Raw genomic sequence first — 21,962 nt, 5'->3', positions numbered from 1 at the left:
ATCTTGTTTGTTAGTGCTGTAAAAGATTGGGCTAATCGTTACATTATCATGCCTCATCATTGACAAAGATATCAACACCTTTTCTCATTTCTCGTGAACAGTGTGTCACCTTGGCTTCTATGGGGATGGCTGTAGGCAGGAATGTCGCTGCAGAAATAATGGGACTTGTGATGCGGTTCACGGTGTCTGTACCTGTCTGCTGGGCTACCACGGAGAGTTCTGTGAACAAGGTGAGTGTACTCAGTCGTAAATAACACTCTTTCTCTGTGAGATACCATATGCAGGAGATTTCTTTTCACCTTTGTCTCTAATTATCAATATTGTAACTCGCTGCTTATTCCTCATAAGCACAAGAGATTTTGCAGATGCTGAAAATCCAGAATAACACACGCAAAATACTGGACACAAACAGGAGGAAATCTGCAGATGTTGGAAATCCAAGCAAGACACACAAAATGCTGGAGGAACTCAGCAGGCCAGGCAGCATCTATGGAAAAGAGAAAACAGTCGACGTTTCGGGCTGAAACCCTTCATCAGGACTGGAGAAAAGAAGATCAGGAGTCAGTCATCTTTTTTTCTCTAGTCCTGAGGAAGGGTTTTGGCCCAATCATCGACAGTACTCTTTTCCATAGATGCTGTCTGGCCTGCTGAGTTGCTCCAGCATTTTGTGTGTGTTGCACAAAATACTGGCGGAATTTAGCAGGTCAGGCAGCATCAATGGAAATGTATTTCTGGGTGAGACCCTTCATCGGGACTGGAAAAGGAAGGGGGAGGAGTATAAGCAGTTTGTGCATGTTGGTCATCCCTCATGTTCCACAACTATTAAATCTAAAGTTTGAAATTCAAATTAAACTTATTATCAAAGTAAATATATATCACCATATGCTGCCCTGAGATTTATTTTCTTGCGGGTGTTGATAGTAAATACAAGGAAAATATAATCAATCTGCGTCTGTGCCGCTGTTCAATTCTACAAGAAAGATGACACAACCGTGGCTAACAAGAATCAGAATCCGGTTTGTTATCACCGGCATGTGACGTGTTAACTTAGCAGCAGCAGTTCAATGCGATACATAATTTAGCAGAGAGAGAAAATAATAATAATAAATAAAATAAAACAATAATAAATAAACAAGTAAATCAATTATGTATATTGATTATGTTGTGTATGTGGCCTGGTTACACAACAATGCTATTAATAAAAATGCTGGAGACGGGAGCTATGGTTCATGGTTCTTTACTGGCAGAAACCGAACTCAACACACACGTGCAGATCAATACGTGCCTAATAGTGCATGCAACGAAGTGTTACTAAAACATAAAGTAGTCCCTTATTATAATGTAGGCTATATGGTTCACTCCTCCCCTTTTATTTTAATAGTATATCAACTGTTTTATTTTACTGGGGCATTATGCTAAACAAATATGTTTACCCTTAACATACAAATGCCTACCATTGTTTACTTAGCTGCTTAATATCAAATTATAACAAAGTAACGTAATAATATCGAATTATAACAAGCCTTTTTGTTTTACTTTTGGTCTAAGACCCATTTGTAATGTAAATACCGAGTGTACGTGGAGTATTCAGGGTTGGATAATCCAGGGAGGGATGACCCAGTCTTCCTAAAAATGCTGAAGAAAGGCCTGAGCTCAGCCCACCAGGACGTTTTAGATTGAGGCATAACAGTAGGGTCCACCTACTCTGCGATAGTTTCGTGGGCCAGTGAAATAGACAAAAGGAAGTGCAAGAGAAATCATAAAGTGGGTATAGTGGATGCAGCTGCTGTGATGTCCCGGAGAGTTTGTTTTGCTTGCCAGCAGCTGGGCACTTAGCAAAGGACTGCCGGACCAAGTATAAAACAGTGAAGGAGTTGATATGCTACAGCTATGGCCTATCAGGACATGGCTGGAGACAGTGTCCAAAAGGGAGGGGGAAAACCCAGGCGAAGCTCACAGCAGACACCCAGTCACTCACCCCATCAGCAACCAGTCTGACTCGATCAGATCAAAGAGTTAGTAACAGTGCCTCTTAAGGCAGAAAAGGATGTGGCAGTGGGCTCCACTGCCAGCTCTGATGACTCACGGATGTGGGGTGACTTGGATAGGTTGGGTGAGTGGGCAAATTCATGGCAGATGCAATTTAATGTGGATAAATGTGAAGTTATCCACTTTGGTGGCAAAAACAGGAAAACAGATTATTATTTGAATGGTGGCCGATTAGGAAAAGGGGAGGTGCAACGAGACCTGGGTGTCATTATACACCAGTCATTGAAAGTGGGCATGCAGGTACAGCAGGCGGTGAAAAAGGCGAATGGTAAGCTGGCATTCATAGCGAGAGGATTTGAGTACAGGAGCAGGGAGATACTACTGCAGTTGTACAAGGCCTTGGTGAGACCACACCTGGAGTATTGTGTGCAGTTTTGGTCCCCTAATCTGAGGAAAGACATCCTTGCCATAGAGGGAGTACAAGGAAGGTTCACCAGATTGATTCCTGGGATGGCAGGACTTTCATATGATGAAAGATTGGATAGACTAGGCTTATATTCGTTGGAATTTAGAAGATTGAGGGGGGATCTTATTGAAACGTATAAAATCCTAAAGAGATTGGACAGGCTAGATGCAGGAAGATTGTTCCCAATGTTGGGGAAGTCCAGAACGAGGGGTTACAGTTTGAGATAAAGGGGAAGCCTTTTAGGACCGAGATTAGGAAAAACTTCTTCACACAGAGAGTGGAGAATCTGTGGAATTCTCTGCCACAGGAAACTGTTGAGGCCAGTTCATTGGCTATATTTAAGAGGGAGTTGGATATGGCCCTTGTGGCTAAAGGGATCAGGGGGTATGGAGGGAAGGCTGGGGCAGGGTTCTGAGGTGGATGATCAGCCATGATCATACTGAATAGCGGTGCAGGCTCGAAGGGCCGAATGGCCTACTCCACCTATTTTCTATGTTTCCACATAACGGCATTGTTAGGGGAACGGCAATGCAATATGTCAGTGGACACGGGCATCGGTATCGATAACAGACCTACCCTTACCAACAACTAGACAGGCCAGTTATATTCGGGGTGTAGGAGGGAAAACAGTGAAAGCTGAAAGAAGCGAGAAGCAAATACTAGAAATCGGGGGAGTGCAGCTTCCAGTGTATTTCTGGGTATGTCCAAATAATGAGGGCACGATACTTGGAATCGACCTCCTAAGGGAAGCAGGATCTGTTATAGATCCGGGAAAGGGAGAAATAATATGGACGAGTCAGAGGCAGCGAACGCATACAACCAGCAGAATACACAGCCTGGCTAGCATAGTCACAGCCGCCCCGATCGCCAGAGACTGGAGCCAGGATGGGGTTTATGGGTTACCATGTCAGCAGTTCCCAGCAGTGTGGGCTACACACAAACAAGATTGTGGTCGAGTAGAGATAGATCCAGTTAAAATAGGGGAGGGTCTGTATAAACCCCCTAAGCAGAACCCTGTACAAACTGACACACTGACCACTGTTCAGTGTATAGCCAAGGAACAAAAACACCAGGGGATACTCAGAGAGACTGCAGCCACTCCAGAACATAAAGTTTTCCCAGATCCTCTGAGGGCAGACATTACTGCGAATAAGGCAACAGGGGAACCAGAGACAATTGAAATTGCAAGTGTGCAGGAGGAAATGACAGAAGCCAGCTTAGTAAAATTATATGAAGAGGTAGAGGCAGAAGAGAAGGAAAAATGGAGGAGAGAAGGAGCAAAGGAGGGAGGAAAGAGTCGCAGTGGCCCCACCCTGTATTAGACTAAAGTTATATCATGGGGGGATGCATCAGGGAAGGCAGAGCATGATCACAACCTTCCGGCAGGACTGGTGGTGGCCAGGGATGGGTGGGGATGTTGAGAAATTCTGCTGCCGTTGTATCATTTGTGCCCAGCATAACCCTGGTAAGGGCAGAAAGCTACAGCTGGCAAATCAGCCTCGGCCGAGGGGATCCTGGGAAAACATCCAGGTAGACTTCACAGAGCCCTTGCCAAAAAGCAGGGGGAAAAGCCACTGTCTAGTAATTATGGATCACTTCACCGGGTGGGCAGAGGCTTTCCCAACAAGGGACTGCACCGCTGCATGGATCCTAGTTCAGGAAATCCTCCCAAGGTGGAGAACCCCAGTCCAGGTGGATTCAGATCAGGGAGCACATTTCACGGGGAAAGTGATGAAGGAAATGTGCCAACTACTAGGGATTCGACAACGGTTCCACGTACCCTACCACCCCCAGAGTTCAGGAATGGTAGAAAGGATGAACCGAACAATCAAGAATGCGTTAGCCAAAGCTATAGCTGAGACAGGAAAGACATGGGTGGATGTATTACCAGGAATTTTGATGAGATTGCGCACAACCCCGAACCGCACTTTCGGTCTCAGCCAGTAGGAATTATTGATGGGGCGAGCAATGCGACTCCCTTATGGGGTAGTTACGGGTTGGGGGGAGCCTGGGGGTTACAGGGATAGAGTGACCCAATATGTGAAAGACCTTTGTAACCAACTTAAAGTATTAAAGGAGCCACATTTCTAAAGACTTGAGACAGCCTCTCTGCTTAACATTTGGTAGGTAGGGATTAGGTAATGATAGAGGTACATAAGATTGGGGGGGAATTTCGAGACAGGGCATTTTTTTGGCTGCCCTATTTGAGCAGATCCTCTTAGGTTGGCCTTTCCTGATACAAATTTAATTTTGTCCAGGAGGGTAAAGAAGAGGGACTGTTAGGGTGAATTTTTTTGGGTAGATGATTTGTTTACACTTAAGTGACTTTGGACACCAGACTTCTATTTGACCAAGTACTGTGGATTGAGTCCACAACAATGTGTTTCCTAAAAAGGTGTGAATACCAGATGCTTCTGGTGCCGTAGTTTGACCTGTTGCTGTAGTTTCAAAGACAGTATTATCTATACATTATTAATTGTCTTCTATGTTAGCACGTAAAATGCCAAATAAATCCTAAAGGCTATGGATACCAACCCAGACATGTTGGCGTCGGAAGGAAAGGATGGTGTGATATTTTGTATGTAGCTTCAATAGGAAGCATTGTCTATAACTTTTTAAGTAGCGATTTCCTTTGTGTTTAGCATATAAATATCGAGCCCACATTGAGCTAGGAAACCTTTCTACGGAAAGCGTCTCCGTCTGTATGATGCCTGCTTGTTGTGTCGAATAAAGAAGCTGCTTTGTATCTACCAGTGACTCTGTCTCTCCAGTGATTTCATCCACACTACAACAATTCATGACAGTAAGAAAAAGCGCCCAAAAAGAATTATGTAAAATTTGTATCCACCCCAACCTCCCACTGGGGGGAAAAAAAAATCCGGGCCTACCATTTCTGCGTATAAAAGAAAAAAAATTAATCGGAGCATTCAACCCCAGAGAACTGTAAATATATATAGGAAAAAAGAAAGTACAATGCCGACTACCAAAAGTATAATGTAATTCACAACAAAAAACCGTATACCTTACAAAAAAAAGCTGAAAGTAAGGGATTGTAGCATACAAAAAAAGGATAAACTTACCCTAAAGAAGAGTTATGAAAATATTCAAGAAAAGGTCCCCACACCTTATGAAACTTTATGTCTGAATTAAGAAGTGAATAATGAATCTTTTCGAGGTCTAAACGGGCCATTGAAAGTGGGCATGCAGGTACAGCAGGCGGTGAAAAAGGCGAATGGTATGCTGGCATTTATAGCGAGAGGATTCGAGTACAGGAGCAGGGAGGTACTACTGCAGTTGTACAAGGCCTTGGTGAGACCACACCTGGAGTATTGTGTGCAGTTTTGGTCCCCTAATCTGAGGAAAGACATCCTTGCCATAGAGGGAGTACAAAGAAGGTTCACCAGATTGATTCCTGGGATGGCAGGACTTTCATATGAAGAAAGACTGGATGAACTGGGCTTGTACTCGTTGGAATTTAGAAGATTGAGGGGGGATCTGATTGAAACGTATAAAATCCTAAAGGGATTGGACAGGCTGGATGCAGGAAGATTGTTCCCGATGTTGGGGAAGTCCAGAACGAGGGGCCACAGTTTGAGGATAAAGGGGAAGCCTTTTAGGACCGAGATTAGGAAAAACTTCTTCACACAGAGAGTGGTGAATCTGTGGAATTCTCTGCCACAGGAAACAGTTGAGGCCAGTTCATTGGCTATATTTAAGAGGGAGTTAGATATGGCCCTTGTGGCTACGGGGATCAAGGGGTATGGAGGGAAGGCTGGGGTGGGGTTCTGAGTTGGATCATCAGCCATAATAAATGGTGGTGCAGGCTCGAAGGGCTGAATGGCCTACTCCTGCACCTATTTTCTATGTTTCTATAATATCATTAAACCATTGAGTGTGAGTGGGTGGGGCAGCATCTTTCCACGTAAGAAGAGCCAACCGTCTAGCCAAGAGAGAGGCAAAAGATAATGTTCGACATTTAGTCAGACTCAAGTGCATCCTAGTAGCTTCTAAGGTAGGGACATATTTGGCACAGCTTTGTGGGCCGAAGGGCCTGTATTGTGCTGTAGGGTTTCTGTGTTTCTATGACTCCCAAGTCCCTTTGCACCTCAGTACATTTTTTGTATTTTCTCTCTACTTAGAAAATGGTCAACCCTTTCATTTCTTTGCCCATTCTCCTGATCTATCTATCCTTCTGTAGTCTCTCTACTTCCTCTATACTTCTATACTATCTGTCTCTCCACCTATCCTCCTATAATCTGCAAACTTTGCAACAAAGCCATCAATTCTGTCATCCAAATCACTGACATAACATAAAGAGAATTGGTCCCAACCCAGACCACTGGTCACCAGGAGCCAGTCAGAAAGGCTCCCTTTATTCCGACTCTTTGCCTGCTGCCAATCAGCCACTGCTTTACCCATGCTGGAATCTTTCCTGTAATACCACGGGCTCGTAGCTTGTTATGCGGCCTCATGTGTGACACCTTCTCAAAGGCCTTCTGAAAATCCAAGCACACAACATAAACCAATTCTCCTTTGTGTATCCTGCTTGTTATTTTTTCAAAGAATTCCAACAGCTTCGTCAGGTAAGACTTTCCCTTGAGGAAACCATGCTGACTACCGCCTTTTTTTTTATCATGTGCCTCCAAATACCCTGAGACCTCATCCTTAATAATCGACTCCACATCTTTCCAACCACTGAGGTCAGACTAACTGGCCAATAGTTTCCTTTCTTCTGCCTCTCTCCCTTCTTGAAGAGTAGAGTGACATTTGCAATTTTCCAATCTTCCAGAGCCATTCCAGAATCTAGTGATTCTTAAAAGATTGTTACTAATGCCTCCATGATATCTTCAGCCGCCTCTTAACCAATTGCACCTTTGCCAGAAAACGGCCTGTCCCAATCCATGTTGCCAGATCCTTTCTGATATCATTAAAATTGCCCTTTCTCTAATTTAGGATCTCAACCCGTGGACCAGTCCTATCTTTTTCCATATCTACTTTGATACAGAAACTTCTGTCACGTGCCCTCTCTCATTCCCTAATAACACATCAAGTTTTGCAGACTCAGTGGGGCTTCTATGTAATGGTTAAGGAAACTTCCCCGAATACATTTGACAAAACTCTATCCCATCTATTCCTTAGGGGCTTAAGGGATGAGCCCAGATGATGGACCGAAGGGCCTCCCTCTATTCTGTACAGCTGTCATCACTCTTTATACCACAGCTCAAGTGTAAGCATTGAAGCTTTTCAAATTGTTTGTAAATGTTCTACCAGTCTAACCTGTTGGAGTGGCCGTGGAATCTGACGATAATCCGAGAACAATGTCCAAGGAATGTAGAAAGCAATTTCAGTGACACTTACATCCTGATATTGTAAACTATTTCCAGCATCATATCTGCAGATATTTGTCTTCTTTTGCACATTGGTTATCCATCAATATTTGCGTTTAGTCGTATTGAATGGTCTCAGCCTGAAGCCTGTTTATTCCCCTCCATAAGTGATGCCTGACCTGCTGAGTTCCTCCAGCGTTTCGTATGTGTTGCTCTGGATTTCCAGCATAAGCAGAATCTCTTTATGTGCAGTTTTTTTTCATAAGTTCCATTGTATTTCTTTATTTTTCTGTAAATGCCTGTGAGAAAATGAATCTCAAATTATAGTAAACAACAGGAATTCTGCAGATGCTGGAAATTCAAGCAACATACATCAAAGTTGCTGGTGAACGCAGCAGGCCAAGCAGCATCTATAGGAAGAGGTGCAGTCGACGTTTCAGGCCGAGACCCTTCGTCAGTCCTGACGAAGGGTCTCGGCCTGAAACGTCAACTGCACCTCTTCCTATAGATGCTGCTTGGCCTGCTGCGTTCACCAGCAACTTTGATGTATGTTGCTCGAATTATAGTCATAGTCATACTTTATTGATCCCGGGGGAAATTGGTTTTTGTTACAGTTGCACCATAAATAATAAATAGTAATAGAACCATAAATAGTTAAATAGCAATATGTAGATTATGCCAGTAAATTATGAAATAAGTCCAGGACCAGCCTATTGGCTCAGGGTGTCAGGGAGTTGTAAAGTTTGATGGCCACAGGCAGGAATGACTTCCTATGACGCTCTGTGTTGCATCTCGGTGGAATGAGTCTCTGGCTGAATGTACTCCTGTGCCCAACCAGTACATTATGTAGTGGATGGGAGATATTGTCCAAGATGGCAGGCAACTTAGACAGCATCCTCTTTTCAGACACCACCGTCAGAGAGTCCAGTTCCATCCCCACAACATCACTGGCTTTACGGATGAGTTTGTTAATTCTGTTGGTGTCTGCTGCCCCAGCACATAACAGCAAACATGATGGCACTGGCTACCACAGACTCGTAGAACATCCTCAGCATCGTCCGGCAGATGTTAAAGGACCTCAGTCTCCTCAGGAAATAGAGACTGCTCTGTCCCTTCTTGTAGACGGCCTCAGTGTTCTTTGACCAGTCCAGTTTATTGTCAATTCGTATCCCCAGGTATTTGTAATCCTCCACCATGTCCACACTGACCCCCTGGATGGAAACAGGGGTCACCGGTACCTTAGCTCTCCTCAGGTCTACCACCAGCTCCTTAGTCTTTTTCACATTAAGCTGCAGATAATTCTGCTCACACAGTGTGACAAAGTTTCCTACCGTAGCCCTGTACTCAGCCTCATCTCCCTTGCTGATGCTGAAGTTGAAAGTAAATTTACATCACCATTTATGACCCTGAGGTTCATTTTCTTATGGGCATTCACAGTAAATTCATATAGAATAATAGCTATATAAGGTGACATATCAGTACTTCGATAATAAATTTACTTTAAACTTATTTCTTATCAGTTGAAAGAAATTCTACTGTAACGTGCCAAAGATTTGTTAATATTTTCATTCTCAGTTAATTTGCTACCTGCTTCCAACAAGCAGTCATGTCCAAGGTAATGTCTTATGAAGATAGGCTGAGTGAACTAGGGCTTTTTTCTCTGGCGAGAAGGATGAGAGGTGATTTGATCGAGGTCTATGAGATGATAGGAGGCATAGATCAAGTGGGTAGCCAGAGACTTTATCCCAGGGCAGAAATGGCTGATTTTAAAGAAGGAATGTATAGGGAGCATGTCAGAGCTAGGTTTTTACTAGGAGTAGAGGCAGGTACATTCGGGACATTTAAGCAACTCTTAGATAGACACATGGGTGATGGGGGAAATGGAGGGCTGTGTGGGAGAGAAGGGTTAGGTTGATCTTGGAGTGGGTTAAAAGGTCAGCACAATATGGTAGGCAGAAGGGCCTGTACTGTGCTATGTTCTAGTTATACATTTGGTTCTTCACACAGGGAGTGGTGGGTGCATGGAGCAGCCAGCCAGAGTTGGTAGAGACAAATACGTTAGGGACATTTAAGAAACTACATAGATGATAGAAAAGTAGATGTTTATGTAGGAAGGAAGGGGTAGTTTTAGGTTAAAAGGTCAAAGGGCCAGTGCTGTGCTGTAATTTTGTGTTTTCATTATTACAATAGTAAACTTTACTAACACGTAATTTTCGGTATAGAGAAATGGGAAAACGATTTAGTAAGTAAATACTTTGACGTAATCTAAACTATTCTGTTTTGTTTCATGCAGAATGCCCCCGAGGGTGGTACGGACTAAAATGCCAGCAGTCCTGCCACTGCCCAAGTATGTGCCCTTGCCATCCGGTGACTGGTAGCTGTAATGCCACCCACGATTCTGGCTTTAATGACGACTTGTACAGAGGTATTGCATACAGTGTTACTCCAATCAGCATTGCTATAGTGTATCACCAAAACATTTGTCCTTTAACTGATCATGGTGTTGTTTGGACTTAGATAACCTTCTCAAAGAGAATTTGCTTTCGATTAAATGATGTTTGCAAAGCCACATTTTTATTTTATTTTGCATTATCTAGAGGCAGTATCAGTGATCCAACAACGAGTTTAGATAGGAAGTTCTGTCGTGTTGGCTCAATAATAAAGAAGATGTGCAGATAGCGTGCAGGAAATTGTGGAGATATTAATAATGATGTTTCAAGAATCACGAGATTCTGGAATGGTTCTGGACGACTGGGAAATTGTAAACGTCACTCCACTCTTTAAGAAGAGAAGGAAAGCAGAAGCAAGGAAATTAAAAGCCAGTTAGCCTCACTTCCGGTTGGGAAGATGGTGGTGTCAATTGTTAAGGACGTGATTTCAGAGTTCTTGGAGGCTCATGATAAAATAGGCCATTGTCAGAGCAACACACACAAAATGCTGGAGGAATTCAGCAGGCCAGGCAGCATCTATGGGAAAGAGTACCGTTGATGTTTCGTCCCAAAAATTGGACAGTACTCTTCCATAGACGCTGCCTGACCTGCTGAGTTCCTCCAGCATTTTGTGCGAGATGCTCTGGATTTCCAGCATCTGCAGATTTTCTTTTGTTTGTGTTTAGGCCATAGCCAGCATGGTTTCCTGAAGGGGAAGTCTTGCCTGGCAGATCTGTTAGAGTTCTTTGGTTCCCCTTTGTCTATCCTGTTTGTTACTTCCTCAGTGACTGTTGTTTACTTGGATTTTCAGAAGGCTTTTGACAAGATGCTGCACATGAGGCTGCTAAACAAGATAAGAGCCCATGGTATTACAGGAAAGGTTCTGGCATGGATAGAAAATTGACTGACTGGCTGTTGGCTGGTATGCCACAGGGGTCTGGGTGTTGGGACCAATTCTTTTGACGTTATATGTCAGTGATTCGGATGATGTAATTGATGGCTTTGTTGTAAAGTTTGCATACGATATGAAGATAGGTGGAGGGGCAGGTAGTTTTGAGGAAGTAGAGAGGCCACAGAAGGACAGACAGATTGGGAGAATGGGCAAAGAAGTGGCAGATGGAATACAGTGTAGGTAAGTGTATGATCATGCACTTTGGTAGAAAGATTAAAGGCATAGATTATTTTCTAAATGGGGAGAAAATTGAGAAATCCAAAGTGCAAAGGAACTTGGGATTCCATAAAAGTTAACTTGCAGCTTGAGTCTGTGGTAAGGAAGGCAAATGCACTATTAGCATTCATTTTGTGAGGACTAAAATATAAAAGCAAGGATGTAATGCTGAGGCTTTAAAAGACACTAGTCAAACACACTTGAATTGTTGTGAGGAGTTCTGGGCAGCTTACCTAAGAAAGGATGTGCTGGATTTTGAGAGCTGACTTTGGAGAGGGTCCAGAGGAGGTTCATGAGAATGATTCCAGGAATGAAAGGGTTAACATATGAGGAGCATTTGGTGATTCTGGGCCTGTACCGGCTGGAATTTAGAAGAATGAGGAGGATCTCATTGAAACCTATCAAATATTGGAGGACCTATATAAAGTGGACATTGGAGAAGATGCTTCCAATGGAGTAGGAGTCTAAAACCAGAAAGATGTTGCTTTAGAACAGAAATGAGGAATTTCTTTATCCAGAGGGTGATGAATCTGTGGAATTTTTTGCCACAGACAGCTGTGAAGACCAGGCCATTGAGTATATTTAAGTTGATAGGTTCTTGATTAATCAAGGCATCAAAGGTTACAGAGAGAAGGCAGGAGATGGCGTTGTTAGAGATAGTGAATCAACCATGATGGAATGGCAGAACAAACTCGATGGACCAAAATGCTTAATTCTGCTCCTATGCAAAGTGGAGGATTGTCACATCGAAACAGAGAGCTGCTGGTATCGTGCTGTCTTGTTGCTGGCTCAATTTCTCTCGTGAGAGAGAGAGAGACTCTGTCGGAGTTACTGAAGTGTTGGAATGGATTATAGTTTTTGATGGACTCTAGATTAAAGTCTCTTTGGGGCCTTTGCTGTTGCTTGCATGCATGGTTTGGGGAGTGTGTCAGTGCTTTTGCTGGTTAAGTGCAGGGAGGGAGAGAGTCAAGGTTTTTCCTGCTGCTTATACATCATCTGAATGTGTGGAAGCATTGCAGTGTTTTGTGTCAATAATTTGGACCCTTTGAAAAGCCAGACTAAATATTCAAGGTATCTTTTACCTTTATGTTACAGTACATCAGTGTCTAGCTTCACAGACGTCTAAACTCTGGAAAGACCAACATGGCTTTGAAGAAGATTCGCATTTATTCAAAGAGTTTGTATAATTTGTTTTCCTGTCTGTGCAATTGTTGATTAACATTTACCCTCGCAGTTACATCGATAACTTCATGTATCTCACCATGTTAAGACATTCATTGTCTTTTTAACTCTCAACATTCTAATCTTTTTAAGTGGGTGAGGTGTGTAGTTTTGAAACGGGATCAATTCCTCCCTTAGTTCAGGGGTTCCCAACCTGGCACCCGTGGAACCCCTGGTTAATGGTATTCGAGGCCTTCACAGAACCTCTGCATTTACCCAAGTCCAAAATTTAAATACAGTCCACTTGACCTGGTCTTTCACCCTCTGGCTAAAGAAATTCCTCATCTCGTCTAATTGGAGAAGTTCACAGACTTGAGGGACTGGATGGAGGGCATGGACTGCTCTCCTGGTCATCTCTAGAGCTCTCCTGTCCTTGAAGTTGTGGTCCTTGTAGACAAAGACAGCGTGGGTGAAGGGGGTCCTGAAAGAAGGCATAGGAATTTCTTTAGCCTGAGGGTGGTGAATCTGTGGAATTCATTGCCGCAGACAGCTGTGGAGGCCAAGTCATTGGGTACATTTAAAGTGGAGATTGATAGATTATTGGTTAGTCAGGGTGTTAAAGATTCTGGAGAAAATGCAGGAGAACGGGGCAGAGGGGCATATTAAATCAGCCATAATGGAATGGTGGAGCAGGCTCAACGGGTCAAATGGCTCATTTCTGCTACTCTTGTACGTCTTACGCTGTTATTACAGAGCGAGTGAGCCATTGTTAAACGATAGGGAAATCGTGCACTACGTAGATCAAATGCAGCAGTAGAGGTGAGCTCAGGAGTTGAAATGGTCGTCTTTGTAATGAAAACTGTAACAGATTAGCAGGGGTTCCCATCCTGGGGTGCACAGACCTCTCAGTTAATGGTAGGGGCCACATGGCATAAGAATATTTTTGTGCTTTGATGTTTGAAAACGCATCTGAAACATTGGTTTGAAAATTTTGCATTTTAAAATTGCTCATTCTGCTTTACAATATAGAAATAATACTGAGCAAAGTATAGTAATGGAAACCATGTTGTCTCTTTCTATCTGGAATAGGAAAACTTGGCTGATTGTATCCATCACCCTTCTCGTCTTGCTGTTACTGAGTGTAGCAGGAAATCTTTTCCTGGTTTGCCAAAGAAATGTTCGCTCTGGATTCCACGGCGAGTATTCATATCAAAGACTAAAGGACTCTAATGGATTATCTTGTGCTGATATTCCAGAAATTATCCCATTAAAGCAGAGTGATACATCCTTTGAGGAGAACAACAGGATTTCAGAAAATATGAATTTTTAGCAACTTTTGCACAACCATGACAATGTGGTCTTTTTGCTGCCTTGTTCTACTTTTTGCCAAAGTGGCTGGACTTTTTATTGAAACTTGGGAGAAGTTGAAGAGTTTCTTCTGGATTGCACCTTGTGTCAATTGTCACCTGGACATTCACCCTCAGGAAATGTAGCACTGTGAATGCAGACTGTACTGCTGTGTAAGTGTAACGAAGTTTACGTAGCTGAGAATATATTAATTCACATGCAGTGAAACTCACTTGTGCAAAATTTGCAAGATGTTCACGCCTCATAGTGACTTATTGAAATATTTTTATTTGTGCTTATATCTACACTCAGTGGCCATTTTGATAGGTGATCTTCTGCTGCTGTAGCCTGTCCACTTCAAGGTTCAACGTGTTGTGTATCCAGAGATGCTCTTCTCCATGGTTATTTGAGTTACAGTCAGCTTCCTGTCAGCTTGAATCAGTCTGGCCATTCTCCTCTGACCTCTTTCATTAAGAAGGCATTTTCACCTACAGAACTGCGTCTTGTTTTTGTTTTCGCACCATTCTCTGTAAACCCAAGAACAGGGGCTCCCAGTCTGTTGTTCACAGTTAATGGTAGGAGTCCATGTTACAAAAAAGGTTGGGACCCCCTGCTCTAGAGGCTGTTGTGCGGGAACATCCCAGGAGATCAGCAGTTTCTGAGATACTAAAACCACCCTGTCTGGTACCAAGAATCGTTCCATGGTCAAAGCAACTTGGATCACATTTCTTCCCCATTCTGTTGTTTGGTCTGAACAGGAATTGAACCTCGTGACCATGTCTGTATGCTTTTATGTATTGAGTTGCTGCCACACAGTTGACAGATTAGATATTTCCATTAACGAGCAGCTATACAGGTGTACCTAATAAAGTGGCCACTGAGTGTACTACTTAGTTTCCTTCCCTCAGCACCACCCCCACCACCTAATCTTCCAAAGTCACATGGTTGTGGTCTTCTGGAAGGTTAAGGGGTGAAATTTGCAGGGTATTGAGGGGAAAGAATGGGCTTGGTATGGAAATGTCACGTTTGTTGGGAAGCCTGTCCCTAAAAGGTAGAGCCAGTTTGGTATGGAATATAGTTACGAATATCTGGTACGTGCAAAGATTCGTTGAAATTTAATATTTCTTCCTCAAACCAACCTTCATGCTCAGTGAGCTATTAATTTTAAATTTGAGATAGAAATGTGCTTTATTAATCAAAGCAGTTAGGTGAATGATGCGCGCGCGCACACACACACACACACACACACACACACACAATGCTGGAGGAACTCTGCAAGTCAGACAGCGTCTATGAAGGGAAATGAACAGTTGACGTTTCAAGCCGAGCGTCTTCATCAGACTGAAGCATTGACTGTTTATTCCCTTTCACAGATGCCGCCTGACCTGACTTGCTGAATTCCTTCAGCACTGTGAGTGTGTCTGTGTGTGTGTGTGTGTCTGTCTGTGAGTGTGTGTGTGTGTGTGTGTTGCACAAGATTTCCGGCACCTAAATCTGTTATAGCTCGATCATGCACATACACAAGTTAATAGTAGAAGAATTTTACACTGAAATTTGATGTAAACTCTGCATTTTTGAAAATTTTAGTGGTTTAGCTATCTCTGCACTTGGTGAGTCTTTGTGAAATGTGTTAACATAATCCCGAGAGAAGTAAATGGACAGTATGTGAAGAGTAAAATGGGGACAAATTGCTGGATTAACATAGTTACATTCTGCTCTTGTCCTGTCACCATGTTTTTATTAAGAAAATATTTGTATGCATCTTGGATTGCACATTAATTTTAGGTATAAGGGAAAATTATGTATGTTTTTATTTTAGTATTAAATGGCACAAAAATGCAAAGGTTTAACCACAAGAAGGTTTCACAAAATCTTTCCTACTTTCTTCTTAAAATAAGACCATAAGACAAAGGAACACAATTAGACCACTCAAACCATCAAGTCTGCTCTGCCGTTCCATCATTGATCTATTACAAGGGTTCCCATCCTTCTTTATGCCATGGACCCCTACTATTAACCATGTGGTCCGTGGGCCCCAGGTTGGGAATTTCAGATTTATTATATATTATCCCTCCCAACCCATTCTCCTGACTTCTCTTTGTAACCTTTTGATGCTCTGACTAATCAAGAACCTATCGCCCTCAGCTCTAAATATACCCAATGACTTGGACTCCACAGCTGTCTGTGGCAATGAATTCCACAGATTCACCATCCTCTGGCTAAAGAAATTCCTCCTTATCTCAGTTCTAAATGGGCGTCTATTCCCTCTATTGTGAGGCTGTGCTCTCTGGTTCTAGACCCCCACTATTGGAAACATCCTCGTCACTCCCACACTATCCAGACCTTTCAAAATGTGTATTAATAACTTTTAAAGTGTCTGATTTTTAAATGTGAATGGATGGAGCCTTACTTTTTCCAAGTTTGAGGCAACTAAAATTTACGAACTGGGGCCTAACCAAGGCTGTAGATTTGAAAATGGTAAAAATGCCAGTTCCCATTGACGCACTCATTGTGTTTTGTATATTTGAGGCAAGATTCAGTTTGTGCACAAAGTATTCTTGGGCCAGCCAATGCAAAAATGTGCAATAGATTAGATTTGCTGCCGTGATCTGTTTTGCAGATGAATGGAATTTTAAGCATATTACATAACCAAGGAAATTTCAGTAGGTTTCAATAGGTACATTTAATGTCGGTGAAATGTATACAATATACATTCTGAAATTTTCCTTCTCAAACATCCACGAAAACAGAGGAGTGCCCCAAAGAATAAATGACAGTTAAATGTTAGAACCCCAAAGCCCCCCAATTCCCCCTCCCACGAATAAGCAGCAGCAAAAAAAATGACCACCCACCCCCACCAGTGAAAAAGCATCGCCACTCCCCCCCCCATCTGAGCACTTAAACATGCAGCAAAGCATCAATAAAGACACAGACTTGCAGTACCCCAAAGACTACTCGTTCACCTGGTAATTTGACATACCACAGGCTCGCTCTCTCCCTAATAAGGGAAAAAGAGGTATCCCCGGTGTTTTATCCACTGACAGATCACAACTCTCCTTTTTGTCAGAATAATTACCAAAGCCACATCGGTACGGTCATAAAATGGACAAGTGAGACCGTGTCTTGTTAAAATATCCAGGAAAATTTAAACCCAAGTAATTAAATAAATCCAGAAATAAAGCTGGTCTCGATAATATGAAACTACTGACTTGTCTTAGAAACCTGTCTGATTGGATAACACCTACAAACTGCTGGAGGAACCCGGGTCAGACAGCTACTATACAGAAGAATAGGCTGTCGATGTTTTGGGCTAAGACCCTTCATTGTGTGCCTGATGAAGTCCTAATAAAGAGTCTCAGTCCAAAATCCTCTCCATAGACATTGCCTGACCTGCTGAGTTCACCCAGCATATGTTCCTCTGGGAATTTAGAGCATTACAGCACATAGACCATTTGGGCCATCTGGGACTTCTTCAGCTCCTGGTCAACATTATTGGCCCAAAATGTCGACTGTTTATTCATTTCCATGGATGCTGCCTGACCTGCTGAGTTCCTCCAGCATTTTGTGTGTGTTGCTCTGGATTTCCAGCAGTCGCTAAGTCTCTTGTGTTTCTGGTTGACTAATATCCTTTAGGGAGCATGATCTACCAAGCCTAATTGTGTCTGGCCATCATGTGACTCCAGGCTCACTAAACTGATTGGCTAACTGCTTCCTCAATTTGTACTGATTGGGAGCGAATATAAATTGTTGGCGTTTCGAGTGATTTCCTCATCTGTAGGCAAATAGATTTTAAAGTTATCAGGAACATCACTGCCAGTGCTCTCTTCTTGCTGCTCCCATCAGGAAGGAGGAGCCTCAGGACTCACATCACCAGGTTCAGGAACAGTTATTACGCCTCAACCATCCGGCTCCTGAACCAGAGGGGACAATGTCACTCACCCCAAACCTGAGCTTACTCCCACAACCTATGGACTTGCTTTCAAGGAGTCTTCATCTTATGTTCTCAATATTTATTCCTTATTTATTATCATTATTTTTTCTTTTATATTTGCATGGTTTGTTTTGCACGTTGGTTATCCATCCTGTTGGGTGTGATCATTCATTGATTCTGTTGATTTTTTTGGATTTATTTTGAATGCCTGCAAGAAAATGAATCTCAGGGTGGTATATGGTGACATATATGTACTTTGATAATAAATCTACTTTGAATTTACGTAGATGACACAATCAGCTATCGGTGTGATGACATTTAGACTGACAGTTCAGATCTTTTTATTCTGAGTCTAATGAGGATTTTGTCAAAGTTCCAAATCTAAAAATGTTACTATCAAAGTACATATGTCACCATTTTCCTGTGGCCTTTCACAGTAAATTCAAGGAAACAACAACAGAAAAAACATGCAAAACAATAATAATAAGCAATATCAAGAAGATGAGATGAGGAGTCCGTAGGTTGTGGAAACAGTTCAGTGATTGGGGCAAATGAAGTGAAGTGAAGTTATCCCCCGATGGTTGAGGGACCTGAGGCTCCTGTTCCTTCCTATGCCAGCATTCTGTGTAGATGTACTCAAAGGTGGACTGGGCTGTATCCACGGCTCTTTGTACGACTTTCCATTTAAGGACATTGGTGTTTCTGTACCAGCTCCTGATGCAACCTCTCAATATAATCTCCACTACACATCTGTAGAAGTTTGCCGAAGTTTTAGATGTCATGCTGAATCTTTACAAACTTCTTAGAAAGTGGGTGCACTGCACAAGGTAATCATGGACTATTTCACCTTTATCTTGATTTCAGCGATACCCTGGGAATTTAGAATAAAACAGAATGATTGAGCATTTAGCTTAAGAGGTGGCTGTCTCCAATGTGAATGCACATAGTTTATGCTGGATTGTGGCATGAACTGGTCGTGGAAATCCATCCCGGACCTGCCAGTGCGGTGGATGCAACAAACAACCGGATCAAAGTTCTGTACGTAACCTTTGTAGTTTCCTCACCTGAGTACTCCTCAGGAGCAGTATGGTGCACACCAGCGCTGCTGCTAACTAGCAATGAATTTCCTGGCAAAAATGCCAAAGTAACAATGCAGATTGTCTGGAAAATATTCTTTTACTTCTGATATTACAAAGGGAGAAATTGTTTAGGTAACAACGATTCCATTTTCTGTATTGTCTCTGAATGTGGTCTATCAAAATATAAGTCACACTTTAAAATTCTGTACTGATGAAGGGCTTTGGCCCAAAACATTGTTAACTCCTCTCCATAGATGCTGCCTGACCTGCTGAGTTCCTCCAGCATTTTGTGCGTGTTACTCTGGGTTTCCAGCATCTGCAGAATCTCTTATGTTTATTATTGCACGTCATATAAGATGGTGATAATAAACCCGAGGAACACTCACAAAGTGCTGGAGGAACTCAGCAGGTCAGGCAACATAACTATGGAGAGGAGTTAACAGTGTTTTGGGCCGAGACCCTTCATAAGGCTGTTTATTTTTCACTGTAGAGGCTGCCTGACCTGGAGTTTGTGTGTGTTGCTCACATCTTTAAGTTGTTTATATTTGCATCTTTTAGACTGGAACATTTTAAATGAAAAATTAATAAATGATTCTTCTGTAAAAAGAAAAACTCCAAGTGGTTTGCAGAAATGATAGAAATGGGGTTATGATTTAGCTGTGATTCTCTGTACTCAATCAACACATTATGGACAATTGATGTGCAGTCTGATTTTTTATAAATTAAACCTTATTGATTGAATATAAATTCAACATCATGTGTTTTAATATCTCCATCTCTGCCTCCATTTCTTTCAGCCAGTCTCCAGGAAACACTTTGGAATATGTTGTATTATTACATATAGTGATTGTTCGGCACCTCCATAGGAGTGTATGTGGTGTTCAGAGAGGGGTAGTACCTCTGGTGAAGGGGCCTGTATCATTATATGCAGTATCAGAATCCGTTTTAATACCACAGGCACATGTTGTGAAATGTGTTGTTATGTGGCAGTAGTACCTTGCAATACATAAAACTGTAAATTACAATAAGTATATTTTTTAAATGAGTGCAAAAAGAGGGGGGAAATAGTGAGGTAGGATCACTAATTCCTTTGACCTGCTGTGTTCCTCTAGCAGACAGTGCATTGTTTACTGTGTCACCAAAGACTCTGGCAAATTTCTACACATGTACCTTGAGAACATTCTGACTGGCTGCATCACTGTCATTTTGGAGGGGGGACAGCACAGCATCAGAAAAAGCTGCAGGAAGTTGTAAACGCTGCCATGCTGTCTTCACAATTGCACTTAATAACATCTAAAACAACAGGAATTCTGGAGATGCTGGAAATTCAAGCAACACACATCAAAGTTGCTGGTGAACGCAGCAGGCCAGGCAGCATCTCTGGAAGAGGTACAGTCGACGTCTGGACAGGTGATTGGCAAAAGGGATATGAGACGATCATGGGACAAAAGGGATATGAGACGATCATGGGACAGGAGACCCAGGGAGAAAGAAGGAGGAGGGGGGAACCCAGAGGATGGGCAAGGGGTATAGTCAGAGGGACAGAGGGAGAAAAAGGAGAGTGAGAGAAAGAATGTGTGTATAAAAATAAATAACAGATGGGGTATGAGGGGGAGGTGGGGTATTAGCGGAAGTTAGAGAAGTTGATGTTCATGCATTCAGGTTGGAGGCTATCTAACATCATCTGAAGTTGCTAACCGTCTCCATCTGATCCTCTAATGAAGGCTGACTCTGACACTGAGTGAGAGGTTGGTATTACCGCACCACTCAATCCAGATTTTCAATCTCCTTTCATCGCCATCTCTGATTCAACCTTTGGTGTCTTCAGCAAACTATTGGAGTTGAGCTTAGCCTCACAGTAATCAGTGTAAAGCGAGTAGAACAGGGGACTAAGCACACAGCCTTGTGGTGCACCTGTGCTACTGGAGATTGTGGAGGAGATGTTGCCAATGTGAACTGGGTCTGCAGGTGAGGGAGATTGTGGAATTTATTACCACATGCAGCTGTGGATGCCAGATCATTAGTGTATTTAAGGCAGAGAGTGATAGGTTCTTGATTGGACATGGCATCAAAAGTTACAGGGAGAAGGCGGGGAACTGAGGTTGAGGAGGAGATTTTTTGAGAAAGGATCAGCCATGATGAAGTGGCGCAGACTCGATGGGTCGGATGGCCTAGTTTTGCTCCTATGTCAGGAGGTGCTGAGACTGAGGTCTCGGAGCTTATTGATTAGTTTTGAGGGGCTGGTGGTGTTAAATGCTGAGCTGTCGTTGATACAGATCATCCTGATGTATGTAATTCCACAGATTCACCACCCTCTGGCTAAAGACGTTTCTCCTCATCTCTCTACTAAGAGTAAGTCCTTATTACATTCTTGTGCCAGCATATATTTTATTGGACCAAAATTGCCCCTCGTACTCCCTGTGTGGTGTGACCATGCCTTACAGAGCAACCATCAGACGCAGACGGACACGCGTTCGCGCCTGGGGAGAGGGGAAGGAATACCTGGCAAGTGATAGGTAAGACCAGGTGAGTGGATACGGGAGGGGAGGAGGAAGATATTGCTGTCAAAGCACACAGGTTAAGTGACAATAAACCCAGTTCTCTGCCCCCCCCCCCACACTCTGACCAGCCAAGCCTGCAGACCGCGGATAGAAGATATAATCTGTGAATAGCAACTATCTTATGCAGTTATATTGTGCATATTATCGTGTGCTTTATCTTGCATATTTTTCTGATCCGGAGTTACAATTATTTCATTCTCCTTTTCACAAGTGTACTGGAAATTACATTAAACAATTTTCACCCCCATTTCCCCGCCGCAACCACCACGACTTTATCATTTCCTGTCGGTCGTCTTATGTACAGACACTCCTGTGACCAGCGTCATTTATGGGCATATGAATGTATATAAGCAACACACATCTTATGTATTTATATTTATTTGGTATATTTATATACTTGGTATTTTTTGTTCTTTATTGTATTTTTGTGCTGGAATAACAATATTTTCGAACTCCTTTACACTTGCGGACTGGAAATGACATTAAACAATTCAGCATCTCGAA

At 42.7% G+C, this 21,962-nt stretch overlaps 1 protein-coding gene across 2 annotated transcripts in view; it reads left to right on the top strand.

Annotated features, from left to right (window-relative positions):
* Positions 1–19,619, top strand: part of nagpa (N-acetylglucosamine-1-phosphodiester alpha-N-acetylglucosaminidase) — a 75,713-nt gene extending 56,094 nt beyond the window's left edge. For both annotated transcript variants that reach the window (XM_063067321.1, XM_063067317.1), the window contains 4 exons: positions 102–230; positions 10,076–10,207; positions 12,475–12,556; positions 13,630–19,619. In XM_063067321.1, coding sequence (XP_062923391.1) covers positions 102–230; positions 10,076–10,207; positions 12,475–12,556; positions 13,630–13,870 — 584 coding nt within the window. In that variant the 3' untranslated portion in view covers positions 13,871–19,619. The remainder of the gene's footprint in view (positions 1–101; positions 231–10,075; positions 10,208–12,474; positions 12,557–13,629) is intronic.
* Positions 19,620–21,962: the final 2,343 nt, after the last annotated feature.

The sequence above is a fragment of the Mobula hypostoma genome, chromosome 1 (genome assembly GCF_963921235.1).
Source record: "Mobula hypostoma chromosome 1, sMobHyp1.1, whole genome shotgun sequence".
NCBI classification, from domain to species: domain Eukaryota; kingdom Metazoa; phylum Chordata; class Chondrichthyes; order Myliobatiformes; family Myliobatidae; genus Mobula; species Mobula hypostoma.
This window is presented reverse-complemented; position numbering and strand designations above follow the sequence as displayed.